A 23,750-nucleotide genomic window follows, 5' to 3' on the forward strand; every position below is an offset into this window, starting at 1 on the left:
CTGTGTCTGTTTCCCTGACTGTAATAGGAAGAGTGTGCTAAGCAGAGGTCCATGGTAAGATCTCACTAACATGGCTTCTTCAGAGAGTCTGGCACGAAGAAAGTGTGGAGATAGCATTTGCAAGAGGCCTGTAGCATTATGAATCATTAGGTAGAGAGCCAGAGAGACTGGAGAGCCCAGCTACCTGTGTACTGGTGGGAAAAGATCCCAGAGAGCCCATCTGTTAAAGTCATGTCACATGATGAGCAGTCAGTATGGTTGCTTTGGACCCTGGACATTGGTGGTGGTGGTGCAGGTAGGTGACTGTCACCATCATTAGAAAGGACCTGTGGCAGCCCTCCTGTTCTCTTGCTTTGTATCTTGAACTTACTTGCAGGTACTGGAAACATCACTGATAGGAAACTATGCCCCTCATGCCTGTCCCTCCGAGGCTTGTGCTGGTGGTTGTCTGTCTTCATGCCCCTGGGCTGCAGGAGCCCACTCACCCCCTGGCACAAACAAGGACTGAGGAGGAGATACAGGAGAGGCAGCTCTGATTCCTGCCTGTAACCACGCGCTGTGTGTTTTCCTAGGAATGACTGCTGCCTTGTCTATGGAAGGGAAATCTCGGGAATGGCTGTCTGCTGCAACAAGGGGTGTCTGTGCCCATCGCTCCTGTTCACCTGCCAGCCTCCTGTCCCGGGGGGGAGGCGTCACACATTCGGGCCTCCCCAAGTGATGGCTCTTGAGCCCAGTAACATGCATGGCCCTCAGGATGAGGAGCCCAGCAGGGACACAGTTCTATCACAGCTCCTCTTGTCCTTGTCTTTCCTTCCCAGGTTCCAGTCTTTAATTTCAAGGAAAGGAGAGTTTGAAGATGGCGTTCTGTTAACAAAATCGGGCAGTCTCATTCCGAATAGGTTTTCTGTACACGTTCCGATGTTTTGTAGAACACTCGTGCCTGTTGAAACGTATTGATGTGGATAATAGTAAATACCTTAATTATTTAAATAATTCATTGTATTGTTTCAGAGACGTTTGGAAATTACTGTATACATTTACAACCTAATGACTTTTGTATTTTATTTTTCAAAATAAAAGCTTAAATGTGAAGCACTCAGTGGTTCCGTTTTCAGTGCTATCATTCAGAGGCACAGACCTGAGAAGGAGCTAAACTAACTCCTGTGGGCTGTGTTATAGCTGCCCCCCCCCCCCCCGCAGCATCGTCCCCTCTCGCTTTCCCTGCCCTGTTGCCTCCCTTACTCTCACTCCCTTTCTTCCCTTTGTGTCTGTGTGTGCGCGTGCCTGTGTGTATGTGTTTGTGTGTGTGCGAGTGTGTGTGTGTGTGTGCGCGCGCGCGCATGCACGTGCACACACATGCAAGCAAGCGGGTGTACATGCCTGCATGTGTGGCCAGAGGTTGATGTCGGGTATCTTCTGTCACTCTCTACCATATTTTTTGAGACAAGGTCTCTCAGTGAACCTGGAACTTGTGTTTTGGGCTAGCTGCTAGACTAGCTGGCCAGCAGCCCTAGGAATCTGCTTGCTCTTCCTCTCCAGCATTGGGGTTACAGAGGCTAGCACAGCCGGCATGCCTGGCTTTTTTTACACAGGCGCTGGGATCTGAACTCACAACCTCATGGTTGCACAGCAAGCACCTTACCTGCTAAGACATCTATCTCCTTAGCCCTCGGCATGATCACTTCTTAACGACATTTTGTATATTTGTTTTGAGACAGGGTTTCTCTGTATGCCTGGTTGGTTTATGTGATCAGGCCGGCATGGAACTCACAGAGCACAGTGGTTAAGGGGTGTGGCCTCATGCTCAGTCACCTAGGGACATTTTCTGTAACTTATTTCAGAGACCTGCTGCCATTCATTTATGAGTCCTGTTCCAGTTGATTATGGCGTCCTGTGTTTTAAGGTCAAAGACGCTACTTTTTGCAGTAAGTCATTATTGTGGAACACAGAATAGCGGAGATAATAGTAACCACAAGTATCGATTATGTTTCCTCTGCCAGGTACAGAACAAGATGTTTTATGTGGCGTTCCGGTTTCACATCTGCACCTGGTTTGGTCATATCTGCGTCACTAACTAAAGTCCCTTCTGCCCTGTCACTCAGCCAGACACATAAAGGTCACTCTCTTTCCACCCGTGCATATACAAGAATACAAGACCTTTGATCCCACCGTCAAATATTTGTTGAATTTATCCATTTAACCTCCAGCTCCTCTGTCCCAACCCTAATCAAAGACTTCACTCTCTGTGAAGACACCATTACAGTAGATAATCTCACCAGACCCACCAGTCCCACTCTTGTCCTGGTCGCCTCTCCTTGGGAGTAGAGCCCACCATCTCCTGCGATCCAGCCCCAGTTCTCGGCTCCATCCCTCCATAGGCCTCTGTACATTGTTTCTTTCCCTAGAATGTCTTCCCCTCTGCTCCTGACCTGGTAGCTGCCTCTCTATCCTGAGGTCTCTGCAAGTCCAGTGTCCTCTGGAAGATTCTCCTAGCTCTTGTTCTAAAACTAGACACCTGTGCTAGTTTCCTTTGCATTGCTGTGACCAAGATAGTTGAGAGAAACAACTTCATAGGAAGAAAAGCTGCTTCTGGCTTACAGTCCATCAACGGAGGGAAGGCGAAGGAGAGTGGCTGTCGTGTCTGGTTGCCCAGGAAGCTGAGTGGTCATGGTTTGACAGGGAAATGTTAGTGACACACCCAGGAGCCGATCTGATGCAACTCACAGCAGGGTCTTTATTCTATTCGAGCCCCCACAACGCACCACCGTCATGCAGGACGGTTTTGGTGTGTGTGGGAGCCCTGAATGTCTATCGGGGCAAGGCTTTATTGTAAGCAGCAAGCAGGGAATACGTGTGCAAGCATCTAATTGGAGAGCTGCTGTGGCCTTTAACATGATTGGCTGGTGTTGGGAGTCAGATCATAAACTTAACTTCTGCTCCCCTCTGCATTGGTGGTCGTTAGGTCTCATTTTGTAGACCAAGGTAAACTACACTATGTAGTCCAGGCTAACCCCAAAATTGTAGCAACCCTTCCGCCAGGGTTTTAGGTATGAGCCACTATGCCTGGCTCTGGTCTAAGAATATATTTCTTGAGCTTCATGAAGAAAGGCAATTCTTTTCCAAATGATAAAAGATATTCCTTTCTGCATTTTATTTATTGTTCATTTATTTGTTTGTTTTTCAAGGCACAGTTATTCTGTGGAGCCCTGGCTGTCCGGGAATTCACTCTGTAGACCAGGCTGACCTTGAATTTATAGATTCTCTTGCCTCTACCTCCCTAGTGTTGGAATTAAAGGCTCGTGCCACCTCTGCTTGCCTTATCTATTTATTTAATATATTTTTCTTTTTTAAAAGATTTATTTATTTATTTTATGTATATGAGTACACTGTACAGATGGTTGTGAGCCACCATGTGGTTGCTGGGAATTGAACTCATGACCTGGCTGCTCACTCCAGCCCAAAGATTTATTTATCATTATATGTAAGACACTGTAGCGGTCTTCAGACACACCAGAAGAGGGCGTCAGATCTCATTACGGATGGTTGTGAGCCACCATGTGGTTGCTGGGATTTGAACTCAGGACCTTTGGAAAGACAGTCACATGTGTGTGCTGTGTGAAAGGAGACCAGAAGAGGGTGTCAGCTGGAGCCACCGTGAGGCTTCTGGGAACTGAACTTGGGTTCTGTGCAAGAGAAGCAAGTATTAATAACAACTAGAGCCTTTCTCTAATCTTATTTTGAGAAAGCGTCTCAGGTAGCCTGTTGGCCTTGAATTCATGATACACCTTGTTTAGCTTCCCAAGTGATGGAATTATAGGCATGTATTGCTATACAGGCAAAACACTCGTACACTTAAAACCTAAGATCTGTTTTTAAAAATAAGGCAATAAAGAATGCAAGGAGATGGGCTGGTGAGATGGCTCAGTGGGTAAGAGCACCCGACTGCTCTTCCGAAGGTCCAGAGTTCAAATCCCAGCAACCACATGGTGGCTCACAACCATCTGTAACGAGATCTGGCGCCCTCTTCTGGAGTGTCTGAAGACAGCTACAGTGTACTTACATATAATAAATAAATCTTTAAAAAAAAAAAAAAAAAAAGAATGCAAGGAGAAAATAACATACAGCCCTTCTGTATTACATCCGATAACCAGCCATTCTGAGAAGGATCGCCTAGAGCGCCTCAAGAACCAGGGCCAGGGCAAACCGCTTTGCCCGGAGCTGGAGCCTGAACGATAGAGCTCGGGGTGGATGCTGTGCTGAGACCCACGTCTGTCAAGATCATGAATAAGTTCAGGGAAATCACGCATCCTACGCAAAGTTGCCCATTGAGTAAGTGTTGGGGGTGGGGTGCAAATGGAGTGGCCTGGACCCAGAGCCCAGGTCTTAATGACCTGCCAGTGACCATCACCACTCAGTCATTACCTGCCAATCAACATCTTTCCACGGGAGCTTTTCTGTTAACTCGTCATTAGTACTCATGGGAACTTCTTAAATACCACCCTGGACTCAGTCATTTCTCAGGCATGATTGTGTCCTAAGGACTCCAGGCAGATTACTGTCCTTAGGACTTTAATGTAAACCCTTATTTCAAGCAGTCACAAGGCTTCTAGTATTCACTACCAAAAACAGGCTGGTAGGGAATTGGTTAGGCAGGGCATTCTTTTTTCCTTAAAATCTGGCTTGGTTTTTGTTGTTGCTTTGAGTCCTTTTGTTTTTAAAGATTTATTTTCAATTTGTAGGTGTGTGTGTGTGTGGTGTATGTATGTACGTATGTACGATGCTTATATAAAGACCTGTGTTTAATATTTTTGATTTTTGATTTTGTAAGGTGGTTCTCGGGGCTTACCCTGGCCTCCAGCTATCGGATGATTTTGAACACTTCCCTCGGCCTCCCAAGTGCTAGGTCTCAGGAGCTCACTCCCATACCTGGCCCTATCTTCTTAGAAAAATAAATAAGTGTGTCTCATCCACGCCAGAGTTATTACTAAGAATCTAGAGTTGGTCGATTTTCACTGCAAAGCCACTGTTTTGGTGTTACGTAGTGTAGAATTCTGACCTTGTGGTCTGGCTCTGATAGGAAAAGCCTAAAGTGCCCTCTGCTGGCCAAGCATGGAATGACTGCCGAATCTGAAAAACTTTTGCCATTGGAAAGAATTATGAACAAATGGAAGTTCTGTCCACTTTGGACCCAGTGAGTAAAGGCAGCTAAGGTCAAGCCTGGCATCTTGAGGCCTATCTCAGGAACCCACATGCTGGGAGGAGAGAACCGAATCCTACACGTTGTCCTTGGGCCTCAAATACACAGAATACGTAAGAAAAAACAAATACATGAAAATATTATTTTTAAAAAGAGAAAGTGGGGTTGGAACTATGGCCTGGTGATGAAGAACACTTGTTGTGCCTGGCAGTGGTGGCGCACTCCTCTAATCCCAGCACTTGGGAGGCAGAGGCAGGCAGATTTCTGAGTTGGAGGCCAGCCTGGTCTACAGAGTGAGTTCCAGGACAGCCAGGGGTACACAGAGAAACCCTGTCTCAAAAAAACAAAACAAAACAAAACAAAACAAAAGAACACTTGTTGCCTTTGCGTAGGACTTGGGTGCAGTTCTTAGCACACACATTGTATGTGTAACTCCAGTTCTGGGGGATCCACTACTTTCTGCTCAACTCTTCTGGTCATAGGCAGGCATTTAGTGCATGTACACACACACACACACACACACACACACATACGCGTATGCGCACTTACGACATTCATACATATAAATCTTTTAAACTTTTAAAAAATAACAAGGAGAAGGTTTTTTCTACAAAATGTCCACTGCGGTGGGGTTATTATTATTATTATTAATTAAGCTGGATGTGATGGTGCACACTTGAAATACCAGTACTTCAGACTTGGAGGCAGGGGGATCAGGAGTTTAAGGTCACTTTGGGTTGCATAAGAGCATGAAGAGCCATCCTAGGCTACACGAGACTCTACTATGAACAAACAAAGACCATTTTTTAAAGTTTTTTATTTATATGTATTGCCTGCATCTCTGTGTACCATGTGAGTGCCTGGTACCCAAAGAGGCAAGAAGAGGATGTCGGCTCCCCTGGGACTGGAGTTAACAGATGGGTTTTAATCCACCAAGTGGGTGCTGGGAATTGACTCCCAATCTTCGGGAGGAGCGGTCAGTGCTCTTAATTGCTGAACCAGCTCTCCAGTCCCCAAACATGGATGAAGGGGGTTGGGGGAACCCAAAAGATTGAATTCTCTAATCCTACAGGTGAGCTCTGTCCCTTTTGAGTAATGATTAGCACTATTGATGCCGTCGGGAATCGGCTCCTTATTGGTCTTCCCAACTAGATAATTGCAATGTGAATCAGAACGAGGCAGAAGCTCATGTATATAAGTCAGATGGAGCTGGTTTGGGCTGAGATTTCCATCCCTTCCCCCCCCCCCCCCAGCGGTGGTAAATGTTGGCCAGAAAACCACATCTGGCTGGCCACACATACTCATTTCAGTCTTGTCTGCGGTTGCTTTCTTGCTACAATGACAGAAACCAAAAGGCTTGCCAAGTCTGAAGGTCTTCACTCTGTGGTTCTGGACAGAAAGGGCCGGCTAACCTACACTCTTGCTTGTTTAATCCTACATTGCCTCAGGAGTACTAGTTCCTCAAGCCTTACATTTTCCAGCCAACGAAAGAGATTCAGCAGAATTCAGTTGCAAACGTCAGAACTTCAGAGCTGGTAAATCAGGCACGATGGTGTATCCTCCGGGGATGCAGGCAGGGCCATTAGAAGTTCAAACTCATCCTGGGTTGCCTAGGGAGCTCCAGGCCAATCTGGGACATGTGAGGCCCATTTTCAGGATCAAATAGAGATTGGAAGCACGGCTCAGCAGTTAAGAGCACTTGCTGCTTTTCCAGAGGACCTGAGTTCAGGTCCTAGCCCCCAAGTCAAACGGCTCACAACCACCTGGAATCCCACCCTCTCTTTTGGCCTCTGCTGGTACCCATATACAGGTCCATAAGCACCCAGAGACGCATAAAGGAAAATAAAATCAGGAGAGTAAATAGCAACTGAGTGAGCACATGAGGTTCCTTTCTTAAAAAAAAAAAAAAAGTTTCCTTTGGGTAGAGTTGGCAAAAAAGATAAATAACTCAGCGCCTAATTTCAGGGTTTGGTGTCATGTGACATAATTCTTTGGTGGAGTTCCAAGGTATAACAGCCTCTATTCTGCATCTTCATGTGCTGCCTAGCCCATCCTCAGAGGCCCCCTACCCTTCTGCAGCCGCCCTGTGAGCTGGCTGGAAGTTATTCCCAGAGTGGTGCGGTTGGTAACTGCATGCTGCCAGCGACTGGCCCTCCTTCCCAGACCTCCCCCTTTATCCGTTCCTACTTTCCCAGCAGCCCTCATCCCAGGCTGCTGACCTTGGAGTTCCTAAGCTGTATAAACGAAACCAAATGGGAAAGTGCATTCCTAAAGGAAATTCTTGGCAGAAGTAGAAGAAAGCTCCAGCACAGAAAACTGATTACAGGGAACTGGAGAGATGGCTCAGTGGTTAAGAGCATGGGCTTCTCTTCCAGAGGTCCTGAGTTCGACTCCCAGAATCCAAATGATAACTCACAACCGTCTGTGATGAAATCTGGTTCCGTCTTCTGGTGTGCATGAAAACAGAGTACTCACATACATACATACATGCATACATGCATACATAATACATACATACATGCATACATACATGCATGCATACATACATACATCTAAAAACAACAAAACCCAATCTATATGTCTTGTGTCTCTCCCCCTGGCATTTTGGGACTCCCTAATTTCTTTTCTTTCTTCCTTCTTCCTCCCCTACCTTTTTGTTGTTTTGTTTTGTTTTGTTTTTAAGACAAGCTTTCTCTGTGTGTAGCTCTGGCTGTCCTGGAACTCCCTCTGTGGACCAGGCTGGCCTCTCTGCCTCCGCCTCCGCCTCCGCCTCCGCCTCTGCCTCTGCCTCTGGTTGGATGGCATGCCCCACCAAGCCCTGCCCACTTTCATTTTTAAGACAGGGTCTCACATAGCTCAGGCTGGCCTCAATACCGCTCTGTAGCTGAGGATAACCTTCACCTGATCCTCTTGTTTCTACCTCTCGAGGGCTGAGGTTATCAGTTTTGTTTTCATTTTTGCTTTTTTATTTTAAGATGTATTTATTTGATGTATGTGAGTATACTGTCACACAGGTTGGTGGCAAGTGTCTTTACCTCATGAGCCACCTCACTGGTCCGAGTTTTACTTTTATTATTCCCACAATCACCAGTTACTACCTTACTGTTAACTACATGGGACCCAGGCTTAGTGCAGGAAACTCTGCCAACTAAACTACAACTTCAACTCTTTTAGGGTCTCACAGTGTCTCCCAAGGCCTCAAGCTCTTCCCACTGCAGCCTCCCAATCTCCCCAAGGGATTGCAGGAAAGTGTCTCCTTCCTGGAATTTTCATTAGCTTGTCAGAATCTTCTCCATGCTCCTTAACTACACAGTTTTCTCACATGGATTCCTAGGGATGAAGAGTCACTCTAGCAGAGTGGATAAATGAAAAACAAACAAACAAGCAAACAAACACCAAACAAACAAAACCCTGGTCCCACAAATCAACCCTGTGCCTGCTCAGTCTTCTTGTTATGTATGATAATAAAATTCTTTGTTACCTAAACCAAATTTGGTTGCAAATTTCTGTGGCAATGGAGACACTCTAACAGGGCAGTAGTGATACACACCTTGAATACCAACACTAGGGAGGAAGAGGCGGAGGTAGAGATGGGGACGAAGGCCAAGGCAAGGTGGAAACTGAGTTCAAGACTAGCCTGGTCCACAGAGTGAGTTCCAGGACAGGCAGGGCTACAGAGAAAAACCACAAAAACAAAACAACCCCCCTCCCAAAAAACGAAAGTCTGGGCTGGAGAGATGACTCAGTGGTTAAGAGCACTTGCTGATCTTCCAGAGAACCTGAATTCTGATTCAAGCACCCACATTGGCCAACTTAGAGCCTCCTGTATTTAGCTCCAACTCCAGGGGATCTGAGGCCCTCTTCTGGCCTCGCAAAGGACATCTGGGTGCCCTCACACACAAAACCCAGACTCACATCTCTGCCCTCATTTCATCTCCTTCTTCTTTGTGTCAAAGTCCTGGTTGATTCCACATAGGTGAATCACTTGAGTATCTGCCTTAGCCTATCCCAGTTCCCTTCACCGCTGAAGGCAACAGAATGAATAACTGAGCCATCTTACTGCCTACTCTTGACAGTGTTCTGTTTCAGGGGCTCAGAAAGGCGTTGAGTCGCTGTTCAAAATCTGAAAGTCATCTTGGATTCTAGGACCAGCAGAGGCTCACAGAATAGACACCCACCCACAACTCCATAGGAACAATTATCTGTGATACTGAGGCCGCACCTGGAGTAGGAATTATCCTAATCAGCTTGCCACATCCTGAAAGGATTTCATTGGACCAACTTACAGAATCAAAACCGAGACAACCCACGTCTTGACTAGTGCATAGCCTCTGCCTCAATCCGTCATCTACTTAAACCTAACGTTCATCTGATAATTGCCATGACCATTTCCTCTTCGCAGTGTGGGCCCTGTGGATTAAGTCTCGGATTTTCTCTTTTAAGTGGTTTATTGGGACAGGCAACAAAGGCCTATTGGAGCTGCGGACAGATGCGGGGCTTCTTCTGAAGGAACCTCCCCCAACAGCGGCCACACAGTCGATGCGTGACTGAGACGTGCTGCCTCAAATGGGTCATCTGACAGGCTGGGAAGAGCCTTCTGGGAGTGCCTGTTTCTGTCTGTGTCCTGGGGCAGAGGTGATGATGTCATCACGGCGAGGTCATCTAGAGTTGCAGGTATGCCTTCTTTTTCTCTGTCCAGTTGAAAGAATGACCAAGCAGGAAAGGCTAGGACTCGGCAGTCAGCCAAGCTTTATTGAAGTCACACACAGCAAAACACACAGACTCCCCGCCAGGGGAGAAGATATTCAGAAATCCAGTTCAAAAGGAGGGCTTGAGCCTTTTGGTTGGTATACTCTCCATCCACTTATTTCTGAATGGCTAATTTAAACAAATAGGAGGCATCTGATAAACCCACAGCTTTGCGCGTACGCATGTGTGGGCAGGTCAGATTGAGAAGGGGATCCCTGCTTGGGAGTAGGGTTTTCTCTTTTCTCATCTGTGGTTATTTAATTTTTTTTCATTTTTAGCATTTGATTTTAGCAGTCTCATGTAACCTAATTTGGACTCACAATGTTATGAAGCTGAGGCTGGCCTTGACTTCCAAGTACTGATATTGCAGCGTGAGTCACCATACTCAGTTCCGTTATTATTTATTATTATTATTTATTATACTAGAGACAAGAGTTGAATTCTCAGAAATCCTTCTAACCTTCCAAGTCGCTGCAATTAAAGGTATTTGCAACCAAGGTTTTCCTTCCTGTGTGAGTCCATGGAAAAAGCGCTAGCACAGCAGCCATGTCCTTGCCAGCCAAGGTGTAGCAGTGCTCAATTTCTATTACACAGCAGGTGCCCTCAGCCCTCCGTAGCACATCCTCAAGGACAGCCTGCCTAGGCCTTTTTTCACTGGCCCGCTGCTATGGAGACAAACCAGCCAGTCCTGGGCCCTTTCCCAGGACACATGGACCGAGATGATAAAGTGGAGTGGCCTGGAGCTTCGCGCCTGCTAGTGAGAAAGTCAATGAAAGCAGGACCAAGGTGCTACCCCTATGAGCGGGCTTCCTGCCAATCAGGGGCGGAGGCCAGCGAGGACACAGCCAATAAGCAGGAGCAATTGGGTGGTCTATCCTTGCAGGGACCGCGCCGGGGGACCAGCGCTGTCGTTGAACGTAGTAAGTGCAGAACGCGTGCCCTTTAGGTGGCCTATAAGAATGGGACTGGTCGGCAAATCGTTGTCAGTTGTCACTCTAGTTTGAGACCTCGATGGTTGGATCAGACCTTTAACTGTCATAGCGGAGCTAATCGGACACTGCCAATAGTAGGAGGCGACCGGGCCAGAGATGCTACCTGCGCTGTGGTTGCTCTGCGCAAAGAGAGCCGCTTCCAAGGGAGGTAGCGCTCCCGTTAGTTAGATAGCCAATCAGAATGGAACAAACCCAGCCAGACGTGTTTACCCTATAATTGGACAATGATCTTGCCAATCATAGCAGGAGTTCATGAAACCTCGGCCAATAGCAAGAAGCGCCTGGTTCCGATTTGCAGCGCAGGGTCCACGCGGTGATTGCTGATCGAGGTCGTCAGTGGGCGATCACCTCCCCTCTGCCAAACCCCGGAGCAGACAGGCGTCGCTCGCGCTTGTCAGCCAAGAGCCAATCAGAATTGGGTAGGCCTGTGGCCACTACGGCTTAAGGCCGAATTGTTTGTTCTGTGATTGGGCGAACCTCCTGACAATCAGGGCGGAGCCAGCGAAGAGTCGGCCAATGGCTGGAGGCAGCCAGGTCAGACCAGCGACTAACTGTAGGCGCGGTTGTCGTTAGACTGTTGGAGGGCAGCACAGGACATCCTAACTGCTTGCAGGTCCTCGGCGTCTAGCGCCCGCCGGCGGCCCATCTCGTCATGTCAGGCACTGCTTGGCTTTAGTTCTTCAGGCCTCCGCCCACCCGCCTACCCGAAGCCGCGCCCACCGCCCAGAGCCAGAGGGATGGTGGTAGTCACCGGGCGGGAGCCAGACAGCCGTCACTCGGACGGTGCCATGTCCAGCTCCGAAGCCGAAGACGACTTCCTGGAGCCGGCCACTCCTACGGCCACGCAAGCGGGGCACGGGCTGCCCCTGCTGCCCCAGGAGGTACCTGGATCGAGCGATGGGGGAAGGGAGGGCTGATGGGAAGCGAGGGAGAGACTGGTGCTTGCAGAGCTGACCTTGGGCGGTGAGCCTCCCAAGGAGCTATCCACCCCATATGCTACTCCTACACTAGGTGTATCCTCCCTGCCCAGAGTCACCTGCACTCCAAGTCCCTTCTTCCCATACTCGGTAGCTACCAGATGTCAGTTCCATTCCTGTATTTCATGTCACCTTTATCAACTAGAAGAGGACTCAACACATAGCATGTTCCATACAATCCAAAGGAGGACCTGGGTTGTCCAGGTGTATCCTCCAGCTGCACGGGGAGTGGCATTAGAAACTACGTGCAGTTAACCCATCTGGTGCCTTGGTATGATTTAAGGAAAGGACACACCTGAGTGGACCAATTCTCATCCAGGTGCCGTTATGCAGCAAACAATCTCCATTACCACATGGGGTAATTTTATTTGCTAGATGGACAAGAGTGAACGGTACAGGATTTGGGGCCAAGAAAGCAGCGTGAGCAAGGACATACAGGAGATAAATTCGGGAAATAGGAGGGTAATGGTGAGTTGAACTCAGAGCAGAGATGGTGGGAGGGAATAGGGGCTTCATTTATCAGTTGCTGTACTGTGCAGTGCGGTGGCTTCGTTAGTAGCCCTTCGCGTGTGTGACACTTTGCACCTGAACTGACCCTCGAGATGGATAGGAAGATGGATACAGATGTGGAGACTCGACAGTCCGAGGGGGCTGGCTTGAGTGAGGCTCTCTGGCAGCTGACAGTATTGTATTAGGGTTAGAATCCCCGAATTGCCAGCATCGTGGGAAACTTGTGAAAATAAGCAAAATTCTAGACATAACTCTGCAGTCAGGGAAAAAGGCCAACACGGCGGTGACACTTTTTTTTGTGCACTGTCATTGGGCAGAAGTTGTGGTTTGAGTGACAGGACACACAATCCCACAGACTGTAGGCCAGCTGTCCAGCCCGGACCTCCTGTGAGTCACACCCCACCCTGTGAGTTCTAGGACTCTTTTCCCTGACTTTTTTTGTTTTGTATATGGAGCAAAGAAGTGCATTAGTGGGTGCTGTCTTTTAGAGGGAACTCCAGATGTGCAAAGCATTAGACCTAAGTGACATCTTAGTCTTAGTATATACCTACAGTGGGCTTAGCATTTCTGCAGAAATGTGGAAGGCATTTTGCACCGTGAGAGTAAGAGTTGAATTTTTGGGCTTGGTGGTACCTCCAATTCCAAAGGCAGAGACAGCAGACAACTGTCTGTGAGTTCCAGGCCAGCTTGGTCTATGTAGTGAGTTCCAGGAGAGCCCGAGCTACACAGAGAAACTCTGTCTCAAAATAATAATAATAATAATAATAATAATAAATAATAATAGAGTTGAGCTCATACTTAGAATTGTAAATCTTGTGCATTTAATTCACTGATATTTTGTGAATTTTAGTCTCTACTGTAAGGCAAGTCTCAGGTAAGTTTTATCTCATCCATTTTTGTCTTTATTTTTTTTAATGAGGCAGGGTCTCTCTAGGTTGCCCACGTTGGCCTGGAGCTCACTCTATACTATGGAGTTCACTAGTCTAGAACTCAGAGAGTCTCCTGATTCTGCCTCTCAATGGCTGGGATCAAAAGAGTGCACCACCATGCACAGTGAAATCTTTTTTCCCCCCTAAACAAAGGATGTGTGGAAATTTGGGAAAAGGACTATTTAGATAACTATAAAGGCTTTAGACTTTCACCACAGCCAGAGAGATGTAACATTTGGCGGGGGGGGGGGGGGGAATCTAGGATAAAATTTACCCTGAGATAAAGTTTTAGTTCATCTGGAGTCAGCTGGTTGGAACTGGGACTTGAGGTTCTCCAGGCTAATAACCTTTACTGTTATTTTCCCGTCCTCTCTTAGTCCTTGTGACCAAAACCTTGGGTGACGTGGAGACTAATCAATCGATATAGATTGAATGGGAGAGAATGGGGTGAGGTAGAGAGCGATGGTTGGTGCTGAGTGTGAAGCTCTGCGGTAGAGCTCCAGCATGGCACCTGCCAGGCTCTGGATAAGAGGAAGACAGTGAGGAGCGGGTACCGCAATGCAATCACAAAGAGCTTTTGGTCTCTGTTCACAACAGGCAAGCACACATGCTCTCCCTGCCTTTGGGATGCTTGGCACCTAGGAAAATTGGTTGGCAGGAGAAAATGGTTGCCATTGTATGGATCTAGGTGCTGTCATTGAGGAGAGTGTAGTGAAGGAATAAGGGGGGAACATGTACGGGATTCTTTCTTGGACGCGAGATGGAGGGAAGAGCCGTAGTGGTCAGGGAATAGAGATGGAATGGACCCATGTTGCCAACTGTGTGGTGCCTTGGTGTAATTTAGGGTTGGACACACACCTGGGTGGACAGACAAAAGTGTGTCATCCAGGTGTTTTCACAGTGAACAACCTACACCACCACGTGTGGCAGTTTCGTTTGCTAGCTGGGCGGGAGGAGAGCATTAAGAACATCTGTGGCCAAAAAGCCAGCATGAGTAAGGACTTAAAGGTGAGATGTTCAAAAAGGAGTAAAAGACAATGAAAGCTGGTAGAGATTGGAGGGTTGGGGTGAAGAGACACCTCATTTAAGGGCTGTCAGGTCGAATGAGTAGGACTTGGTGATGAATGCTCAAGGAAAGTGGGGTGCAGGTGTCCCCTAGTTTGGGATGACTGATTGTGATCTGTCAGATCTAGGCAGACTGACTTGGAGGAGCCCAGATCTTGTTGCCTGTGCCAGTCTGAAAGCTGTGCTGGTTCCTTTCCAGTTTCCCGAGGTCGTCCCCCTGAACATTGGAGGGGCTCATTTTACCACGCGCTTGTCTACTCTGCGGCGCTATGAAGACACCATGCTGGCTGCCATGTTCAGCGGGCGGCATTACATCCCTACAGACTCCGAGGGCCGGTACTTCATCGATCGAGATGGCACACACTTTGGGTATGTCTGTCTCTTCCTCTACGATCAGCTCCGTAGTCATAGCCAGCAAGTAGCCTGGGATTGGGTCTTGGGCATTCCACAGTACCAGAGGAGATAGCCTAATGGTGGAGTTTAATAAATATTCTTATTGAATTGTTATTAAGATGCTTAAGTTGTTTTACCCCAGGTAAAAACAGCAAGAGAAATTGTTTGAGTTCTTTGGTTTGGTTTGTTTTTTTTGAGCTAGGGTTTCTGTGTAGACTGTCCTGGAACTTACTTTGTAGCCCAGGCTGATCTCAAACTCAGACATCCACCTGCCTGCTGAGTGATGGGACTAAAGGTGTGTGCCACCTCAGCCCAGCAAGAGAAAGTCTAATCCTGGCAGGGTTTGATAAAACTCTTCCCATCCAGTGCAGTTTGAGAGTTGGAGAATCATTATCTGTATGGAGAGGAACACACTTGGAGTCAGGAGAATGTTGGAAAACCGTCCTGGAGAAAAACTTTACACTGAGATACTTGGATTCAATAATACCATGCAGGTTGGGCGTGGTGGCGCTCTAGGTGGAAACGGGGGGGGGGGGGGGATTGCAAGTATTTCTAGGCTAGCTTGCGCTACGTAGCCAGCAAGACTCTGTGTCAACACTCCCAACAAACACCAAAAGCTACTGCAGCCCGGAGGGGCTGGGGTGCATGGTGACGGTTCTGAGGCTCACAGTGACTTTCAGCAGACACCGTGAAGGATGGGCTGATGCCCGATCGCTGCTCCTGCATTTTGCTAAGAAAACCTTTAAAAACAAACGTAGCAAGGGCTGTGGTGGTTCGAGTCTTTAATCCCAGCCCTTCAGAGGCAGAGGCAGGTGGATCTCTGAGTTTGAGGCCGGCCTCAGTCTACAGAGCAAGTTCAGGACAACCAGGGCTACATACAAAGAAATTGTCTTGAAAAAATAAATAAGCAAACAAACAAAACAAAAATCAAACTTGTATGTTAGTGGGATTTTGACAGCAATAATAACAACGCACACACACACAAACCCACAGTCCGATATGTACATATCCTAAAGAAATAGATGTGATTATTACAGCTTCCCATGAAAATGCTTCTGGCAAACTTATTTAAAAAATTATGCCTTAATTTCATCACGGGTTTTTTTGTTGTTGTTATGATTTTTTTTAAGTTTGGAATCTTTTTTTTTTAAGATTTTATTCATTTATTATATGTAAGTACACTGTAGCTGTCTTCAGACACTCCAGAAGACAGAGTCAGATCTCGTTACAGATGGTTGTGAGCCACCATGTGGTTGCTGGGATTTGAACTCTGGACCTTTGGAAGAGCAGTCGGGTGCTCTTACCCACTGAGCCATCACACCAGCCCACGATTTATTTTTTATTTATATGTGCATATCACTTGTGTGCGTGAGACCAGAATGGGATGCTGAATCCCCTAAAGCTGGAATCACAAGCAGTTGTGAGCTCTTGATGTGGATGCTGGGAACTGAACTGTGACCTCGGGAAGTCCAGCAAGTTCTCTTAACCACTGAACCATCCCTCTAGCCCTCAGTTTCCTTGTTGATATGAGAAATAAGTGTGGCTGTCTAGTGGGCGTATCAGTGATGGTTAAGGAAAGAGCTTGTGTGTGACCCCGGGGAGGTCAGATCTTCAAAGCACATGGCTAGAATCCTCTGCTCCTTCAGTCTCTCCTTGGAGATGACTAGAGGATCGATCTAGCTTTTGACCTTGAACCAGTGACCAGAGAGGCAGAGACTTCAATCGATGTATATGTCTTTGTGTTGACCTCCAAGTAAGAGTGCCCACAAGGGTCATTTTTATCCTTACAAAGGCGCCTCTAGTGATATAATTTGTTTTGCAGAGTCTGATTTTCCCCAGTGGGCTATCAGCTGCCTCTGATGGTGAGAAAACAGAGTGTCACATCACTCTGTGGAACTATAAAAAGATTTTTTTGTTTGCAGGCCATTTGGGGAGGGAAGTGCTGGCCCCAGCTGGCATCTCCCATAGCGCTCTTAGCTGGGCCTTGCCCGGGCTTTTGCTTGTCAGAGCTCATAAGGGTTTATTGAACATCTCAGAGGACTGACTTTAAAGGGGTGGGCGTGGGCTGGAAAGGTGGCTGCGAGGCTCCGTGTATTTACTGCTCTTGCAGATTGCAGAAGACCTGAGCTCAGGTCAATTGGCTCTCAGCCACCTGTAACTTCAGCTCCGGGAAAGCCAAAACTTCTGGCCTCCACTGAGTGCCTGTATTCTTGAGCACACACACACACACATACCCAAACATAATGAAAAATGATTTAAAAATCCTTAAAGGGGTTGTAGGGAGGGAGAACAGGATCCCATCCGAATTGAGGCTTAGATGCCACTGTCTGTTGGTCTGGAGATGTAGTAGTGTTTAGGCTCAGACTGCTGGACTGCAATAGTCTGTGGCTTATCAGCAGTAGTTAGAGTTTTTCAAAAATGTAAAAAATAGGTTCAGGGAATTTGGAAGGTACACACATTTCTCTGCTGTTGTAGCTCATGCAAACTTGTCTACCATCCTGGGGGCTGCTTGGGTCTGGGGGGAGGAATAATGGGGGTCTTCATTGTGCAGCTGGCATTGTTTGCTTCAGTGAAGTGAGGACCGTGGTCATTGTCAGCTCAGAGTGAGTTATGTCTGGACCTGAGCCTGTGTCAACTGTGGCTTCTCCAACAGAGGTTTTCCATAACCTTATAGACCCCACTTGGGCTACATTTATAGACTGGAGCTAAGAGAAAAACCTGCCTTATAATGTCATTAAGAGGATCAAATGGGTGGTATATGGTTAGTGGCTAGATTAATGCTTAGTGTTAGCTGCTGTTGCTTTATGGTTTAGATGAATTATTGATGTAACAGAGAGATCTAGGTGTTTCCTCCCTCTCTTCCCATAACCACTGACAATAGGCCTGATTGTTACCCCCGGCACTAAAGGGTTTGAAGAGGATTAGAAAGACTGTACTTTCCATGTGTGGCTTTACTTAGCTGAGACGCCAGCTAATATTAGCTCTTGCAATTTGGTATTTTGTCTTCCCAGACAGCTATAGAATGATGGTAACATTGTGATGGTAACAATGTGGAATGGGTAGAATGTGTTTGTTACTATTGGAAGTGTGAGGTTATAGCTATCCCATTATCTGTGTACTTATGACTGAACATTTCTAACTTGTACTTGGGAAAATGGTGCTGAGTCCATGAAAGGACTTTTCTCCTCTTCCTCCTCCTCTTCCTCCTCCTCCTCCTCTTCCTCCTCCTCCTCCTCTTCCTCCTCCTCCTCCTCTTCCTCCTCCTCCTCCTCTTCCTCCTCCTCCTCCTCTTCTTCCTCCTCTTCCATCTTCCAGAGCCTTCCTCCTTCTCTCTCTCTTTTTTTTTTTTTTTTTGTGACTGGGTCACTCTATAGCCCTGGCTGTCCTGGAATTTGCTTTGTAGACCAAACTGGCCTCAAATTTACAGAGATCTGTAAAGTATACACATAGCCTGACGTGGTGGTGCGTGCTGGCAATCTTACCACTTGAGAGACTGTGGTAAGAGGAACAGGGGGTTCAAGGTCGGGCTTGTCTATCTAGCAAGTTTGAAACCAGCCTGGGCTACATGACACTTTGTCTGAGAAAAGCCACTGTATATGTGTTTTAAATCAATGGCGTTGTAGCCTTCCATTACACACGTGAGTACCTTATAAGTATCATAATGGTAATGACGTAGGAAGGCAACAGGTAGTAATTTCTGAGGGCTCACTCTGTGCTAGATGTCATCTTAGTACTTTTCATATATTAGCTCATTCAATTTCCCTCCTGATTGAATTTACTTTTTTTTTTTTTTTTCCGAGACAGGTTTTCTCTGTATAGCTCTGGCTGTCCTGGAACTCACTTTGTAGACCAGGCTGGCCTCGAACTCAGAAATGCACCTGCCTCTGCCTCCCAAGTGCTGGGATTAAATGCCACCATGCCCGGCTTGAATTTACATTTTTGTTGTTGTTTGTTTTGTTTTGATTGAGACAGAAGCTCACTATGTAGACCAGGCTGGCCTTGAACTCACAGCCCCACCTGCCTCTGCCTCCTGAGTTTGCCACCATACCCAGCTTAATTTTCTTTTAACCATATGAAGTAATTTTTAAAAAAAAATCTTTCACTTTATACTTGAGAACACTGATAGACACAAAGGTCCAGTTCACTTGGCCAAAGTTTTAGTTAGGGATGTGGCCCACATTCTGTGTTCTAACCTCTTTAATAACCCTCCCATCCCATCCCACCGCTTGGTCCTTAGCTGCTTCTCACCTTTTTCTTCTCTGCATAGAGATGTGCTGAACTTCCTGCGTTCGGGGGACCTGCCCCCCCGGGAGCATGTGCGAGCTGTGCACAAGGAGGCCCAGTACTATGCCATTGGGCCCCTCCTGGAGCAGCTAGAGAACATGCAGCCACTGAAGGGCGAGAAGGTGCGCCAGGCCTTCCTGGGACTCATGCCCTATTACAAAGGTGAGGGGCCAGCTGCCTTCCATGGGGGGGGAGGGGTTATGAGGTATCATTTAGCTCCTAGGCCTTTCCCAGAAGTAGGTGAAACAGCGTTCATCCAGATTAGGAGAAAATGTTCCCTCTTTCAGTGACAATGGGACTTTTCAAGTTAAGAAAGCTATCTCCCATATACTCCCACCTTCATCCTGTGGGGGCTTCCTTGCTTTGGCAAACTGTGGTCCTTATTGAAGTGTGTCCTTCTTGAGTCCATGGAGTCCCTTGTGAAATCTGCCTCCTCCTCCTCCTCCCTCTGCATCCTGTCACTGGATGTGTGTCCCTGTGTCTGTCTGTCTCACTCCTCTCCTGTTCCACCTCTGTCCATTAACGGCTGCTTTGTTAAACTCTGTAGACCACCTGGAGCGGATCGTGGAGATTGCCCGGCTTCGCGCAGTACAGCGGAAGGCCCGCTTTGCCAAGCTCAAAGTCTGTGTCTTCAAGGAAGAGATGCCCATCACCCCCTACGAGTGTCCGCTCCTCAACTCCCTTCGCTTTGAGCGGAGTGAGAGTGATGGACAGCTCTTTGAGCACCACTGTGAAGTGGACGTGTCTTTTGGGCCCTGGGAGGCCGTGGCTGATGTGTACGACCTCTTGCACTGCCTGGTCACTGACCTCTCAGCCCAGGGCCTCACGGTGGACCACCAGTGTATCGGGGTGTGTGACAAGCACCTTGTCAACCATTACTACTGCAAACGCCCCATCTATGAGTTCAAAATCACGTGGTGGTGAGTTGTCCTCAGAAGCAAGAGTCCCACGAAGGAGGATGTCCGTCCTCTTGGGTGGCTCTGGGAGTCTGATCCCCATAGGGGCTGCTGACTGTCCCAGAAGCCGCTGAGGTGAGAGGACAGAGCGCAGAGGCACAGATGCAGAGAGAGAGGCCCAGGCGCTTGCTACAGTCTCCCTGGTTCGTGGATCTTGGGGACTTGGTCTGCTCTCACCTGGTCTTCTCTTCAAGGCCTGGCAGTCTTCACTGGAAGCCACAAGATCTAGCAAGGATGTCACTGGGAGTCCAGAGAGCTTTTGATACCTTCTTGACGCCCTGCAGGAAAGTTCCTGCCTGTCCCTGACGCAGATAGCATCACTGCCTCACGTTGTTTGAACCTTCCCAAGTGTGTCGGGTGGGATAAAGAGTGAGCTAGGGGTTTTGCCCAAACATCTGCCCTGTATCCCTGGCCAAAGAAGAAAGCCTGCATCTCTTCCCAGTGTGCTCCTTAGTCTTCCAGTGACTTGCAGTATCTTGTCTTATGATGTAGAAAGATATATCCCATGTTCCCAGAACACACCTGTCACCTTCTCTTGGAGATTAACCATAGCTGCCAAAGCCGTGTACCATGTTGGGCCTTAGAAAAACCACAATGTTTACAGCCCTGCTCCGGGGCTTTGGCTTCTCCCTTCTTTGCAGGGTTACCCTTTCACAGGGATGGAATGTTAAGTTCTAAAGGTTCTTTCTGAAGATTCCCCAAGGCAGGCAGACAAGGAGCCTGGACCCTCTTGATATGTAGGATCCCTCTCAGATGTCAAGAACACAGGGCCTTGCTGTGGAGTCTTATGTGGGAGCCAGTGTGGTAAACCTCTCTGGAAGGGGTGCTCTCTTTCATTGATAGTTTTTATTCAGGGTGGTGGGGACTTGCTCTGCAGTCAGGGACAGGGTACAACCTGTACCCCCTAAAGAGAGAGCTGTTTAGCGTTCCTCTGAGAGCATTGCATGTCCAGGCTGCACTTTGGCTTCTAAGTAGTCATGGGTGTCCTTGAATGATAATTTTTTTAATGAAACTCTTTTTTTTTTTTTTTAAATGTAAGGAATTGTTAAGGACAGCATTGCCAAGCTCAGTCCTGTAGGATCAGAGTGGAACAGTCTGAGGGATAAAAGGCCTGGGGCTTCTGACTCTGAGCTAAATTCCTCTGTGCAGCTGGAGGGCAGTGACTCTCCTGGGCTCTTGTGGAAACACACAATTTTGAACGTGGGTCTCACTCTGAGTGTAACAGAGAGGCTGAGGTCCATGGCAGGGATGAGGGGCAGTCATCATCCAGGACAGCTGCTCTCTCTGTTCTCCTCAGCAAACAGTCACATCATCTGAGGTGCTGATGTCCTTGCTCGAAGCTTCGTCCAGCACTGTGGCTCTGGCCTTGTTTCAGCAAAGATGTTCCTTATTTCAACCGATTTTTTTTTTTTAATTTTTATTTTTCGGACAGGGTCTTATGTAGCCCAGGCTGGCCTCATATTAGCCGTAGTGCTATGGACGACCTTATACTCTTGACCTTCCTGCTCTACCTCCGAAGCTCTGGGGGACACAGGCATGTCCCGCCTCACCTAGCTCTTATGTTCATTGTCTGGAGAGCTAGTGAAGTACACCGTTCAGGATGATGCCCACGTGGGTAGAAAGCAGACAGTTAAGCCCGGGGCAGTTAGCCTGGGGCTCTCTACTTCCTGCTCTAGAATATTGCAATGCTTGGAAAATTAGAGCTCACAAATATAAGACAGAAAATGTATCCGCTCAAAAACCGGGCCCAGACTGCTTGCTGAAGGTTGAAAGATGCTAGGTAAAGATGCCGTCTTTGTGACTTGCTGGAGATACTGTTTTTCTGTTCCCTTTTTTATTCTCAGGATGATATAGTTTGTACCATTGTGGCAAGAGAAAGCTCTAGGCTGCTGGAGCAGGCAGGGGTGGGATACAAGATAGCCAGCTCAGCAATCCACCCCCCTCTTTTTTTTTTTTTATAGATAGTTGACTTGATATTTATGGTATTAGGGATCAAACCATGTACTGAATCTTCTTGTGTGGTTTTTTTTTTAAATAACAAAACCCTTTGCATTTTTAAGCCAGCGACTTGTCCGCCGTCTTGCAGCACGGAAACTTTTCTTTGTACTACAAAATATGTTTGTTATAATTCTAATTCTCCCTTGACTAGTAAAATAGAACTATGAAATAAAGCAATATATATTGGGATCTGGGATGTGGTTCCATGGTAGAATATCAACCTAGTGTGCCCAAGGCGCTGGGTTCCCTCTTCAGCACCACCAAAAACCAAGTATGTCCAAGTGTATCTTTGCTACTTGGACTCTCTCCTCACTAGCCTTCTCTTCCCTCTTGGAACTTCTCTTAAATGGAATAAAAGAATTCATAGCCTGTTTTGGCTCTCTCACGAGAAGCCAAGGCCACGTCTGAAATGCGCTGTTGCATGTGGTGGCTGGGGGTGACTTCTGAATAAAAGGGTCATATCTGTGGGAAGTAGTTTGGCCTGTTTGATCCTTTTTCCGGTTGCAATTGCCCAGGCCCTGATCAAAAGACTTGTAAGGAAAAGCTTCTTGACCCACAGGAAATACCTTCTCACAAGTATGTGTGTGTCCTGTCAATCAACACCTCTTGTCTGGCTTGAGCCAGATCGGCCGTCATTGAATCAGACCCAAGCGCCCACAATCCTTGAGTTCACCTCCTCTTTTCCTTTGGGCATATTTTCTCCTGGGAGACATGCTCACTTGTTGGGGAAAAGATTTTGGTAGCAGCACATGGTGTAACATTAGCCACAGCAGAACGCAATGCAAAGTAAAACATAGAGTGGCAACAGGAAGACAGGGCGAGAGAGCCATCCTGGAAGACAGCACATCCCAGGGGGAGGAATTCCCTGTTACTGATCTAAGTGGGGGAACCATCACCATCCATGCCCTACCTCTGTGTGTTCACCTGGCTGTTTTATACCCAACCGTGAAGCCAACCATGGTGGAACCTCTTGTTCTCTATTGGGGCTTAGGCTGTTTGGGAAGTAACTGAGTGCTCAGTCCCAGGCTGATCGAGTTCTGAGTTGCTTCATGGAGGACTAACAGACCCTCAGGAGACAGAGCAAGCGCAGGAGGCAGGGTATGGAGAGTTTATTGGTGTGTGATCCCAGACTGAAATGAACCTTAATTAAAAACACCAGGAGGCTGGTGAGATGGCTCAGTGGGTAAGAGCACCCGACTGCTCTTCCAAAGGTCCGAAGTTCAAATCCCAGCAACCACATGGTGGCTCACAACCACCCGTAATGAGATCTGATGCCCTCTTCTGGTGCGTCTGAAGACAGCTACAGTGTACTTACATATAATAAATAAATAAAATAAATCTTTAAAAAAAAAAAAAAAAACTCCACCAGCCGGGCAGTGGTGGTGCACACCTTTAATCCCAGCCCTCAAGAGCCAGAGGCTGTCAGATCTCTTGAGTTTCAGAGGGAAGAGAGTGGGTGTGGGAGGTCAACTGGGCCCATTGTCTTCATTTGCATAAATTTGGCTTTTTAGTACAGAGCACAACATGTCCTGTGTTCAGTAACATATCTCTTTGTGAGTAATCTTGCACATGGAGCCCCAGCTCCACCAGACATTAAAGTCAAGACCTAGAACCTTGGTGACAAGACTTTACTGACTTATGACATCCCTCCTTTGCTGGCAAGTATGCCTTGATCACTGCTTTAAATCTGGTGTTTGGAG

General features: G+C 47.4%; 2 protein-coding genes across 8 annotated transcripts in view; both read left to right on the forward strand.

Moving 5' to 3' along the window:
- Positions 1–1,088, forward strand: part of Tpst1 (tyrosylprotein sulfotransferase 1) — a 55,873-nt gene extending 54,785 nt beyond the window's left edge. For 4 of the 5 annotated variants that reach the window (XM_085837222.1, XM_021162561.2, XM_085837225.1 and 1 more), the window contains one exon: positions 573–1,088. The gene's annotated coding sequence lies outside the window, so the exon portion shown is untranslated. The remainder of the gene's footprint in view (positions 1–572) is intronic. The other variant, XM_021162562.3, reaches the window with a different exon arrangement.
- Positions 1,089–11,116: 10,028 nt separating this feature from the next.
- Kctd7 (potassium channel tetramerization domain containing 7) lies at positions 11,117–22,515 on the forward strand. Of its 3 annotated transcripts, none has more exons than XM_021162671.3 (4): positions 11,117–11,819; positions 14,619–14,788; positions 19,080–19,258; positions 19,644–22,515. In XM_021162671.3, the coding sequence occupies exons 1-4, from the start codon at positions 11,676–11,678 to the stop codon at positions 20,018–20,020; spliced, it is 870 nt and encodes a 289-aa protein (XP_021018330.1). In that variant the 5' UTR covers positions 11,117–11,675; the 3' UTR covers positions 20,021–22,515. The 3 variants fall into 3 exon arrangements, with proteins under 3 accessions (XP_021018330.1, XP_085693353.1, XP_085693352.1); XM_085837227.1 differs by lacking the exon at positions 11,117–11,819 and adding an exon at positions 12,194–12,383; XM_085837226.1 differs by lacking the exon at positions 11,117–11,819 and adding an exon at positions 14,072–14,362.
- Positions 22,516–23,750: the final 1,235 nt, after the last annotated feature.

The sequence above is a fragment of the Mus caroli genome, unplaced genomic scaffold (assembly GCF_978045245.1).
Source record: "Mus caroli unplaced genomic scaffold, Mus_caroli_1 scaffold_4, whole genome shotgun sequence".
In the NCBI taxonomy this organism is placed as follows: Eukaryota; Metazoa; Chordata; class Mammalia; order Rodentia; family Muridae; genus Mus; species Mus caroli.

Coding starts and splice junctions, on each gene's coding strand:
- Kctd7 (XM_085837226.1), top strand. CDS start 14,087: ATGTACGGGATTCTTTCTTGGACGCGAGATGGAGGGAAGAGCCGTAGT. Junction 14,363..14,618: donor GCATGAGTAAGGACTTAAAG/GTGAGATGTTCA, acceptor GTTCCTTTCCAG/TTTCCCGAGGTCGTCCCCCT. Junction 19,259..19,643: donor ACTCATGCCCTATTACAAAG/GTGAGGGGCCAG, acceptor TAAACTCTGTAG/ACCACCTGGAGCGGATCGTG.